Here is an 11,695-nt window from a genome sequence, read left to right as displayed (position 1 = left end):
TTGACACCAGGTAAAAGTCATCTTCTAAAAAATTGTAATTACCCCTCAATTCCTCCATACATTTCCCTGCACTTGTGCCCCATTCCAGGTCCACACTTCCCTCCCCTCTTCACCTGGCCATCTATGACTAGCCTTACAAAATCCTTATCAACCCCATTCCTAAAGGACAGCTCTCAGAACAGCAGGCCACTCTTCCTAGTTCCAGACCCCCAGGCCGGCCACACTAGAGACCCGCTGTTATCTAAGGCTAGGACTTCAGTTTTTCAGAATTGGAAAACGTTGCTGATATTTGGTCTGATTCCAACCCATTTCAAAGACGGTAAAACGGAGACCCAGGAAACTCCCAAACGGCTACTTAGGCCTCCGGGTCACTGGAACAAAAAGGGGCATTTAAGGATTCTCCGCCCAGATTCAGGAAGCCCTAAAGTCAGACCCAACTGACCGAAAAAAAGCCCCACTTTATTCTGCCACGGTACGATTGGGTTAAAGCCCCTGGCACGCAGGTCTCTTGACTGCGCCTGCGCGACTCAGGACGTGCGAATTTGCCCCAGACCCAGACGTTTCAAGCAGCCCCTCCTAATCCGGAACAAGACCCACATTCCGCCTATCCTGCCTTGATAGGCGTGACCCTAATCCAATAAGGATAGAGGGCTGAGTCCTGTGGAGCCAATGGCGAAAGTCCGAGGGGCGGTGGAGGCGGACTCTATGAGGAAACAAGAAGACAGGCCCAAGATGGAGGCGGCTGCGGCCGTTGCAGCTTGACAGGTGAGGGCGGGCCCCGCAGGGTTAGGTTTCTGGAGCGACCGCCGGGCATGGGCAAGGAGCCGGGACCGAAAGCTTAGCTCCAGGGTGGCTGCGCCTGGGCCCCGGCGCCCCCTGCCCGGAACCGGAGGAGTGGTTTGACCCGGGGCGAGACCATCGGACAGCGGGGGGTAGTGGTGGGTAGACAGGAATAGGGGTGCAAGGCTGCGGGGGGATGGTTTCGCCCGTCGCGTGTGGTAGCACGCCTGCGCAGAGTTGGAAGGCACTCAGTAGGCGGGGCAGGGCTGAATTGGGCCTGGGCTGTGGTGTGTTGTTCCCAGATCCCCTGTAAACCTTCTTAAGGTATCTGATGACCCTTCTTTACCAACAGTGGGGAATGCATGGGGACGCGGCTCACTACTCGCTTGCTTCTTCTGGATCAGTGTCTGACCCACTAGGAGAATGTTTGAGGATTACCCCCTTACTCCTCCTTAACCCTCACCAGCCTCCTTCCATTATCACCAGAAATATGTCTGTCACCCCTTAGTTGTCAGCGAGAATTTTGGAGCCTCCCTGCTTTACCTCTATTCATCTCACCTCAACAATGACTAATGATTCACCATTACCCTCCTTTTCCCCATGACAGTGTCCGGTGACCACCTTATCCATTCTTCTCCCCATTACAGTCTCTAGTGACCTCTATTACATCTTCCTTCAGCATAATGTCTGCTGAGCCTTGTGATCTCCCGTCACAGTCTGGTGACTCCCATTAGCCACCTAACAGTGTTTGTGAGCCTGCCGTCATGGCAGGCCAGGGCTTAGGTAGGGATGCCCACAGTACCCTTAAGAACACTCTTTGGTGCAATTCCCATTTTCCCCAAACGAAGGGCAATAGCTGATGATCTTCCATTCATTCCCCTTCACTCTGTCTGTGACTCCTCCCTCAGCATAGTATCTGGTAACCCCCTTCTCCATTAAAAAGCCGGGACACTGTTCGTGTCCATTATGTACCTGACACACCCCAGTGCACCGTGTGCTGACTTCCCCATTAGCCCCCAGCACAGACTTTTGTACTCCTGTTCCCTCCAGGACAGTGTGTGCTGTCTCTCGTTGTGTCGTCCCACCCCCACCTGGCCCCATGCAGTGAATCCGAGATCTTGGCTGGGCTGAGCAGAGGAGGAACTGGATCGGCTTCAAAGTGTTAACAGGCTCCCTTGGGCTGCTGTGTGGAAATTAGGCTACTGGGCGTGACGTGGAGCCTGGAGGTTGAAATTCTTTTTGTTTCCTGCCACTGTGCTTCCAGACTATCATTACTGGACCTCTGAATTCCTCCTCTGTCTTCTAGGAGCCCCATGGCACCTGCCCAGCCCCGCCTCAGCCCATCTTGACAAAGTCCTAGGCTCCATGGAGCCACCACGGGGCCCCCCTGCCAACGGGGCCGAGCCGTCCCGGGCAGTGGGCACTGTCAAAGTGTACCTGCCCAACAAGCAACGCACAGTAGTGAGTCTGAAGGGAGCAAACCTGGTAGGGGTGTGGATGGACCCAGTTGTAAATCTTGGGTCAAAAGGGTAACTAGGGCTGGGAGGAGGCTTTGGCCGAGGGGTGGGAGAGTTAGTTGGGGCCCCTGTTGGGCACTGATCCCCCACATCTGCACAGGTGACTGTCCGGGATGGCATGAGTGTCTACGACTCTTTAGACAAGGCCCTGAAGGTGCGGGGTCTCAATCAGGATTGCTGCGTGGTCTACCGGCTCATCAAGGGGTAAGTGTGGCATACACCTCGTCCTCTGCCCACTGGGTGCCCAGCCTCCCAACTCCTCCTCAGCGTCATCCGACTCCTTCACTCTGTTGTGGAGTCTCCGTTAGTCTTGCCTTACTTAGTTCAGTGAATTTGTGAGTCCATCCAGCTTTTGTTTCGTTACTTCGTTAGTTCATTGGCCTGTCAGGTCAACATCTCACTCTCTCTTTGACCCCCAAGTCTTCACCCTGCTCCATCACCTCCTTCCAGAGTTCATCTCTTTTGTTCTTTCACTTTTTCATCAATTTGTTGGCTCTGTCCTACCTCCATTTTCCCATTATCTGTCTGCTGAGTTGGGCCTTCCATTTATTCTTCTGTTCTGAGGTTCCTTAATTTTTTTATTCAATTCACACATTGCTATGTATTTGTTGTTTTAATGCCTCATCGGCTGTTTTTTCTGGGGCTTCCTTAGCACTTCTGAGATTTAGTTGTTTAGTCACCATCTCATTTGCTTCTCACCTTGTGGTTAAGAGCATGGCCTCTTCACACTGTCCTGCTACTCATAGTCCCTTGTGGCTTTGGGCAAGTCACTTTATCCTTCTGAGCCTTAGCTTCCTTATCTGTAAAATGGGGGTAAGGATAATAACTAGTTCCTAGGGTTGCCGTGATGGGAATGAAACATGGTAGATATTGCTCCGTGGATGCAGACTTGGAGGTACCTTTAGGGGTTCCCTGCCTCCCCGAGGCCCTGTCCACCCTCCCACTCACTCCTTTCATACCTCCTGCAGGCGAAAGACAGTCACTTCCTGGGACACTGCCATTGCCCCCCTGGATGGCGAGGAGCTCATTGTGGAGGTCCTTGAAGATGTCCCACTGACCATGCACAATTTTGTGAGTGCAGGGGGGATAGTGGGTGCAGACCCTGGGCGTGGGGGGAGGGTCCTTGACCAGGCCTCACCCTTCCCTGCTTTGTGGTAGCAGGTACGGAAGACGTTCTTCAGCCTGGCGTTTTGTGACTTCTGCCTTAAGTTTCTCTTCCATGGCTTCCGCTGCCAAACCTGTGGCTACAAGTTCCACCAGCATTGTTCCTCCAAGGTCCCCACAGTCTGTGTAGACATGAGTACCAACCGCCGACAGTGAGCCTGGCCTGGGGTGGATGGGGGGATGGGGAGGACAGATGCCCAGCCACAAGGTTCTTACAGAGAGCTCACCCTTGTCCCCTGCTCTATACCCTTAATGTCCTCAAGGTTCTACCACAGTGTCCAGGATTTGTCCGGAGGCTCCAGACAGCATGAGACTCTCTTGAACCGCCCCCTGAATGAGCCGCTAACCCCCCAGGGTCCCAGGTAGGGATGCCTTAGCTGAAGAGCTGCTGCTGGGAGAGAAAGATCTGGAGGCCCCTGTAGACCACAAGCCATTCTTTATTCATTCATTTACTTGACAAACATTTGTTGAACACCTACAAGTATGAGTAAGGGCATGGAGCTGTGGGACCTTGGGCAAGTCACCTAATCTCTCTGGCCCTCAGTTTTCTCATCTGTAAAGAGGGGATAATGTTACTTTTTGCCACATAGGGTTCTGGTGAGGCTTAAGTGAGTTAAGACATATCAGATGCTTAGAACAAGATCTAATACAGAGTATAAAGGTTCTCCTTATTAATTATAAATATATATGTATGTATGTTTATGTATATCAAAGCATCTAACTACTTTATTAATTCTTCCAGTATAATCATGCTCAGGCCTTCCCATTTTGAAATATATATATTTTATCATAAATTCCCTTTTATTTCTTCTTTATGTTAAGTATTATAAGACTATATAGTATTTCTATGTTAAAAAAGATTATTGCTCTAATATATCGTAAGTTTATAAAACATGTGTTTTCTATGTCTATATTATGTATTTTATAATGTTTATACTTGTACGGTATATTATGTTAATGTATCATGTGTTATATTTATAATATTTTTATATAATGTAGAGCATCATATATTTTTATATAATATATAAAATAGTAAAGTTAGGGCATTATGTTATATTTAATTGGGGGTGTAATTGAATTAAGTAAGTATGAATTTGAGAATAGTGGAAGGGAACATTAAGAAATGTTTTTGTGGGTGGCCGGTTAGCTCAGTTGGAGCGTGGTGCTAATAACACCACGGTGGCCTGTTCGATCCCTTCCTGGGCCACTGTGAGCTGGGCCCTCCTTAAAATAAAAACGCTTTTTGTAACATTATGTATATGTAGAACACGTATGTATAACATATATAACATTATAATATGTATATTTTGAAACATTGCCATTTTAATATAGAGCATATGTTATACATTATATAGTACATAATATATTTGAATAGTACATATTGTTATAAAGTATGATATATATTACTCTTTCCCCCACTGTGTGGCTCACTGTCCCTTCTTTAGGTCTTTGCTCAAATGTCACCTCCTTAGAGAAAGAAGCCTTTCCTGACATCATAGTGACACTTTCTGTCTCCTCATTTTGATTTATTTTTTCCTTATCGAATCGATCAGACAGATTAAATATTTTGTTTTTTTAATTTCTCTCTCTCCCTTCTGGAACTCAGCCACATGAGGGCAAGAACCTTTATTTGTTTTGCCCCCAGTTTTATTTCCACTACCTAGCATGGTATCTGTCACATGGCAGGCACTCAATAAATGTTTCTAGAACAAATGAATAATAGTAATGACGGGATATTTACTCTGTGAGCTAAACACATGTTTAGGACGGGGCGAGGGTGGCGTGGCTGCTTCTGTTCGTTTGACAGTGATTCCACAGCCTTTCCCCTGGCAGCTCCTACACCCAGCACCGTGACGCTGAGCACTTCCCCTTCTCTACCCCGGCTAATGCCCCCCTCCAGCGCATCCGCTCCACGTCCACCCCCAACGTCCATATGGTCAGCACCACAGCCCCGATGGACTCTAGCCTCATCCAGGTTGGTGTCGAGGGGGGCAGTGTCGGGACCACTGGGCAGAGGAGAGAACCTTTCCTGTTGGCCTCAGCGTCCTCTATCTGACTCTGTCCCTCTTCTTCCAGCTCAGTACCCAGAGTTTCAACACTGATGGTGAGCCCCCACTGCCTGCATCCTGAGCGCCCCCTCCCCACTGCACCTGCGTCCACTGACATTCTCTCCACAATCACAGCTGCTGGCAGTAGAGGTGGTGGTGATGGAGCCCCCCGGGGGAGCCCCAGCCCGGCCAGCGTGTCCTCGGGTAGGAAGTCCCCACATTCCAAGTCCCCGTCAGAACAGCGGGAGCGGAAGTCCATGGCTGATGACAAGAAGAAAGTGGTAAGCTCCAGGGAGAACCTGTGGGGGGCACCACAGGCTGAGTGATACGGGGAGTGGGCAGGCCCCTGAGATGCCGCCCATATGGCCCACAGAAGAATCTGGGGTACCGGGACTCGGGCTATTACTGGGAGGTACCACCCAGTGAGGTGCAGCTGCTGAAGAGGATCGGGACGGGCTCGTTTGGCACCGTGTTTCGCGGGCGTTGGCATGGCGATGTGGCTGTGAAGGTGCTCAAGGTGGCCCAACCCACAGCTGAGCAGGCCCAGGCCTTCAAGAACGAGATGCAGGTGCTCAGGTGAGATTGCCCATGTATGTGGAGGGGGGCGAGGGCAGCAGGCACGGCCTTGGCACCTCTGGGGAAAGGCTGTGCTCGGGGAGCTTCTGCACGTCACCCATGTGTGTGTCGTGTGATAACCGTAAGCGTAAGTTGGTTATCAAGGGCATCCCTTTCCCCTCTGGGAAATGGGTAGATTTAGAGGACCTCTGGTGATGTTATTGTTTGTGTTTGGGTTAATACTGATATTAAGTAGTGGCTCTGCCGCCAAAACGTGGGTCTTCTCGTTGGCCTGCTGTGCAATGGGCATGGCCATGCGACACCATGACTGTCACTTGCGTGCACTTACATTAGTAGCATCATGCTAGTGAACTGCATTGCCAGGAAGGCTCGCATCCTTCCTTCCCCTCTGCTTGTACTGCATCATTTGTATTATGTTCGTTGTTACAGTCTTGTCATTAATTATAAAACTGCCATCATTTAAAGAACAGTGTTACAGTTGACCCTTGACCAACAATGGGTTTGAACTTCATGTGTCCACTTATACGTGGATTTTTTTTTCCAGTAAAGACTGTAAACATATTTTTTCCTTCCTTATGATTTTCTTAACATTTTCTTTTCTCTAGCTTACTTTATTGTAAGAATATAGTATATAATACATATAACGTACAAATATGTGTTGGTCAACTGTGTCATCAGTAAGACTTCTGGTCTACAGTAGGCTATGAGTAGTTAAGTTTTTGGGGAATCAGAAGTTATGTGTGGAATTTCAACTGCGTGTGTGTGGGGGGAGCAGTGCCCCTAACCCCTGTATTGTTCAGAGGTCATCTGTATTAACTGTAATCATAACCATTATTTATTCATTATTTAATTCATGCTTATAGTTACTCAATATAGCATTAATACTATATTAATTCATTTGCACTGAGAAAGCCTGGTGTTCCCTTTTTGCCACTCTAGTTACTGCCACTCCTAGGGTTGCTGGCATGGGCTTTCCCCTCTGACAAATGGGCACAATTATGTTATAGAGTTGATGTTATCATCATTCCTCATGCTATTTTAACATTTATCTTCATAATGGATGCCACAGTAAGAAAACTTCTTTCTCTCTGTGAAATAGCAATGATTTAAACATGCTGCTAATTTGCATTTTATTACTGTTTTAACCATAATCTGACTGCTATGAAGAATGCTCATGTGCCGTATTATCTGCTCTGATGTGACAAAACGGCAGGGCGTCATTGATGGTACAGTTGACCCTTGAATAATGCAGGGATTAGGGGTGTCGGCCTCCCCATGCAGTCGAAAATCCGTGTATAACTTTTGACTCCCCTAAAACTTAGTTCCAGGACCCCCCCCCCCACAGACAGCAAAATCCACAGATGCTCAAGTCCCTTATATAAAATAGCATAGATCAGTGCATACCGTTGGAGCTCTGCATGCACGGACCCCAGCCTCAGACTGAAAACAATACAAGTATTTATTGAAAAAAATCCATGTATAAGTGGACCCGTGCAGTTGAAACCCATGTTGTTCAAGGGTCAACTGTATTTGCATTTGTGTTACTATAATTGGAGTTAATACTTCTTTAAGGAATGACGGTTCTTCTAAATTAGGGCGGCTCTATTCATACATGACAGGGAGCCAGGTACCCAGGAGCACTAACAACAAGGACAGTGAAATTTTCAGAGGGCTTACTTGTGTTCAGTGCTATTCTAAGTTCCTTACAGATTATTTGCTCACTCCTCCCAACATGTCCATAAGGTAGCTAATATAATTGCCACAGTTTTACAGTTGAGGAAAATGAGGCACAGTGAGGTTAAGTGTCCTCCTAAGGTTGCACAGTGAGTGCCTGGTGAAGCCTGGATTGGAACATAGGAGCTAACTTGAGTCCAAACCCCAAGCTCTTTACCTCTGAGCCTCTCAGTGATTAACAGGATATAATCACACACCACTGATATTTTTTCCTGGCATTTATCAATATTGTGATACTATAGCGTGAAGAAGGTTGGCATTCCACCTTCTCGTCTGTAAGATGGTCACAGGTCCTGGTCAGGGCCAGGTGTGGCAGGTATTGATGGTTAAGGTGCTACTGGACTGCAGAGGTGTGGGGGTGCTAATCCATCCGTCCTGCTCTTGCTGGGAGACTCGGATGAGGCAGCTCAGGACAGATGCCCCCTCGCCAAGTCAGCGCAGCAAACACATCGCACAAATTCATTGACTCTGGCCACAGTCTGGCCTTGAGGCTCCTGAAAGGCAGGGTGGAAATGACGAGAGAAGTCAGCAGTGCGCAGTGTCATTCCTGATGTTCAGAAAGTGAGTGACAGTTGCTGCTTCCACCATACCCACACCCCTGCCCTGATACCGCCCTCCCTGCCTACAGGAAGACACGTCACGTCAACATCTTGCTGTTTATGGGCTTCATGACCCGGCCTGGGTTTGCCATCATCACACAGTGGTGTGAGGGCTCCAGCCTCTACCACCACCTCCATGTTGCCGACACACGTTTCGACATGGTCCAGCTCATAGATGTGGCCCGGCAGACGGCCCAGGGCATGGAGTGAGCCTCCCAGCCCAGGGACAAGGGAGGGGGCTGGGGCACCTGGGGAGGGAGATGAGGTAGCACCCAGCTAATTTGCACCTGCTTCCACCCCACAGCTACCTCCATGCCAAGAACATCATCCACCGAGATCTCAAGTCGAACAGTATCTACCTGTTCCCATCTAAGGACTGGGGTGGGGTGAAGACTTAGATGGATGGCTCTGTGTGTGTGGGGGTGCCTTTGGGAGTGAACAGGGAGGGACATGTGTCACAGGGCCTTTGCCAGGTGGCAGAGCTGGGGCTCGTGGGGAGCCTGTAATGGGGATCTCTTGGTCAGGAGTCAGAGTTGTGGCTTGTTCAGGTGCTGTCCTTGGGGACTCTGGTGAGAGTCTGAGGGGTGACCTTGTGGAGGGCATTACAGACAGTTTCTGATCAGTCACAGGCATGGCAGGTATGGGTGCCCTGAGAGGGACTTCCTGGTAGGGAGTGACCAGGGCCAGTATAGGGGGCACTCATAGGAGTTCCCCACTCAACTCAAGGTTGTGGTGGGTTTGTGAGACATTGGGGGCCTTCTGGTCAGGGTCAGAGGCATTCCTGGTGTGGAGGCTTAAATGACAGCCTCCCAGTCAGAGTGAGAGGCGTGGCTATTGGTAGTCTCTGTAGTGGCCCTTGACCTCGGTGGACATCTTTTTACACGAGGGACTCACAGTGAAGATCGGTGACTTTGGCCTGGCCACGGTGAAGACGCGGTGGAGCGGGGCTCAGCCCTTGGAGCAGCCATCAGGCTCTGTGCTGTGGATGGTGAGTTGGGCCAGGCTGGGCCCGGGGCTGGACTGGGAGTATATAGGGATGTGGGCTGCAGGGCTGGGATGTGGGGGACCAAGTGGGGATGGGGATGCCCATGCCAGGTGTGGGTGTCTGGACTGCTCACCTGTCACCTCCTCTGGGGGGCTCTGAGTTGTATCCAGTGTGGCTAGTGGGTTCTAGGACTATGGGCCGGCCATTTGCTGACCTCCATGGTCCCCCTGCCTGGTCTGGCCTATCAAAGGCGGCTGAGGTGATCCGTATGCAGGACCCGAACCCCTACAGCTTCCAGTCAGATGTCTACGCCTATGGGGTCGTGCTGTATGAGCTCATGACCGGCTCCCTGCCTTATAGCCACATTGGCAGCCGTGACCAGGTGAGCCCTACCCCTTACCCGCAATTTCCCAGGCTAAGAGAGTCCCTCAGCCACCAAACCCCAGATCTCCTTTGCACAGACCAAAAATGCCACACTTCTTCCAGAAACCCCAAATTTTGAACTCCCAGAATCTTCTAGGTCTCCCATACCCAGAATCCTCTCCTTCCCCCACATCCACAATTCTCTGGGTCCTCAAAGTGTGGAATCTCCTGAATCCCCTATACCCAGAATCCCTTTAGGCCCCCAAACACCCAGAAGCCCTCTGGACCCCTAGACAACTGCCAGTCCTTTGGCCCAGGTACTCAAAATCCTGTAAATCCCCAAATCCCAGAATCCCATTTCTCCCAGAAACAGAATCCCTTTGTACTTCTGGAATACTCACAGATACTCACAATCATTCAGGCCTTGGGTGTCCGGCAGGCTTCGGGGCCCTGGCACCCACAATATTCTAGGGCCCAGACTCTCCCAGTTCTCCAGGTTCAAGGCCTGGAATTTCCCAGGCCCTCAGAAACACTGGATCCTCTAGGCTCCAGATACCAATAGTCCTACAGGCTACGTGGACCCATAGTCCTCAGGCCCTAGAGCCCCACAGCAATACAAGCTCCTGAGGGCTAGAATCCTTTAGCTCCCTCCAGACCCAGAAGTTCACATTTCCCCCTGACCCAGTACTTTCCAGGTCCCTAAGCCCCTTAGAAATCTGTGGATCCATCATCCTCTGGGCCCCAGACAGCTACAATCCTTGACTTACCCAGAGCTTAAATCCCAGTGTTCTGCAAGCAGAGAATCCTTCCAAGGCCTCAGAGACCCAGAATCCTTGGCTTCACAAGATACCACAATCCTCAGAGCCCCAATACCCAGAATGCCCCAGTTCCCCAAAAGGAGCCTCACAAGTCCCTGGAGACCCCAAATTCCCCTGGGCCTCACAGCCCGGATCAGCCATTCCTGTGCCCCACCCCCAGATTATCTTTATGGTGGGCCGTGGCTATCTGTCTCCGGACCTCAGCAAAATCTCCAGCAACTGCCCCAAGGCCATGCGGCGCCTGCTGTCTGACTGCCTCAAGTTCCAGCGGGAGGAGCGGCCCCTCTTCCCCCAGGTAGGCCGGGTAGCAGGGCTAGACACCTTCGGGAGGGGACTCTGAGAAGGAGGAAGACTCCGAGGTGTGAGTGTGAACCATGTGTGTTCAGGGCTCAGAGGTGTGCAATGTGTGTGTATGCTTCTCTGTACGGATGGGGTCTGGTGGTGTTGGGGCACTTGTGTGGCTCTGGACACCCCTCCTCATGCGCACCTGCCCCCAGATCCTGGCCACGATTGAGCTGCTGCAGCGGTCACTCCCCAAGATTGAGCGGAGTGCCTCGGAACCCTCCTTGCACCGCACCCAGGCTGATGAGTTACCCGCCTGCCTACTCAGCGCAGCCCGCCTCGTGCCTTAGGCCCCGCCCCCAGCCACCAGGGAGCCAATCTTAGCCTGCCACGCCAAGGAGCCCTGCTCACCAACCAATCAATGTTCTGTCTGCCCTGATACTGCCTCAGGATCCCCCATCCCTGTCCTGGGAGATGAGGGTGTCTCCATGTGCTTTTCCAGTTCCTCTGGAATTGGGGGACCCCCAAAGACTGAAACCCCTGCCTCCTCCATAGTTTGGTTTCCTCTTGGTTTTGGGGATACTTCTAAATTTGGGAGCTCCTCCATCTCCAATGGCTGGGATTTGTGGCAGGGATTCCACTCAGAACCTCTTTGGAATTTGTGCCTGATGTGCCTTCCACTGGATTTTGGGGTCCCCAGCACCCCATGTGGATTTGGGGGTCCCCTGTGTTTCCCCCGCCATTCAAGGACTCCTTCCTTTCTTCACCAAGAAGCACAGAATTCTGCTGGGCCTTTGCTTGTTTATTTTGCTTCCCGACTCTTCTCGTG

General features: G+C 50.7%; 1 protein-coding gene across 1 annotated transcript; it reads left to right on the top strand.

Moving 5' to 3' along the window:
- The first annotated feature begins 673 nt into the window (after positions 1-673).
- On the top strand, positions 674-11,656 carry ARAF (A-Raf proto-oncogene, serine/threonine kinase). Its single transcript, XM_033106223.1, has 16 exons — positions 674-765; positions 2,087-2,241; positions 2,398-2,501; positions 3,266-3,368; positions 3,459-3,613; positions 3,725-3,823; positions 5,295-5,436; positions 5,538-5,565; positions 5,645-5,790; positions 5,883-6,085; positions 8,448-8,624; positions 8,723-8,769; positions 9,288-9,406; positions 9,654-9,785; positions 10,745-10,879; positions 11,082-11,656. The coding sequence occupies exons 2-16, from the start codon at positions 2,146-2,148 to the stop codon at positions 11,214-11,216; spliced, it is 1,821 nt and encodes a 606-aa protein (XP_032962114.1). The 5' UTR covers positions 674-765; positions 2,087-2,145; the 3' UTR covers positions 11,217-11,656.
- Positions 11,657-11,695: the final 39 nt, after the last annotated feature.

Source organism: Rhinolophus ferrumequinum, chromosome X (assembly GCF_004115265.2).
Source record: "Rhinolophus ferrumequinum isolate MPI-CBG mRhiFer1 chromosome X, mRhiFer1_v1.p, whole genome shotgun sequence".
NCBI lineage: Eukaryota > Metazoa > Chordata > Mammalia > Chiroptera > Rhinolophidae > Rhinolophus > Rhinolophus ferrumequinum.
The sequence above is the reverse complement of the archived record's forward strand: the minus strand, read 5'-3'. Positions and strand labels throughout refer to the sequence as shown.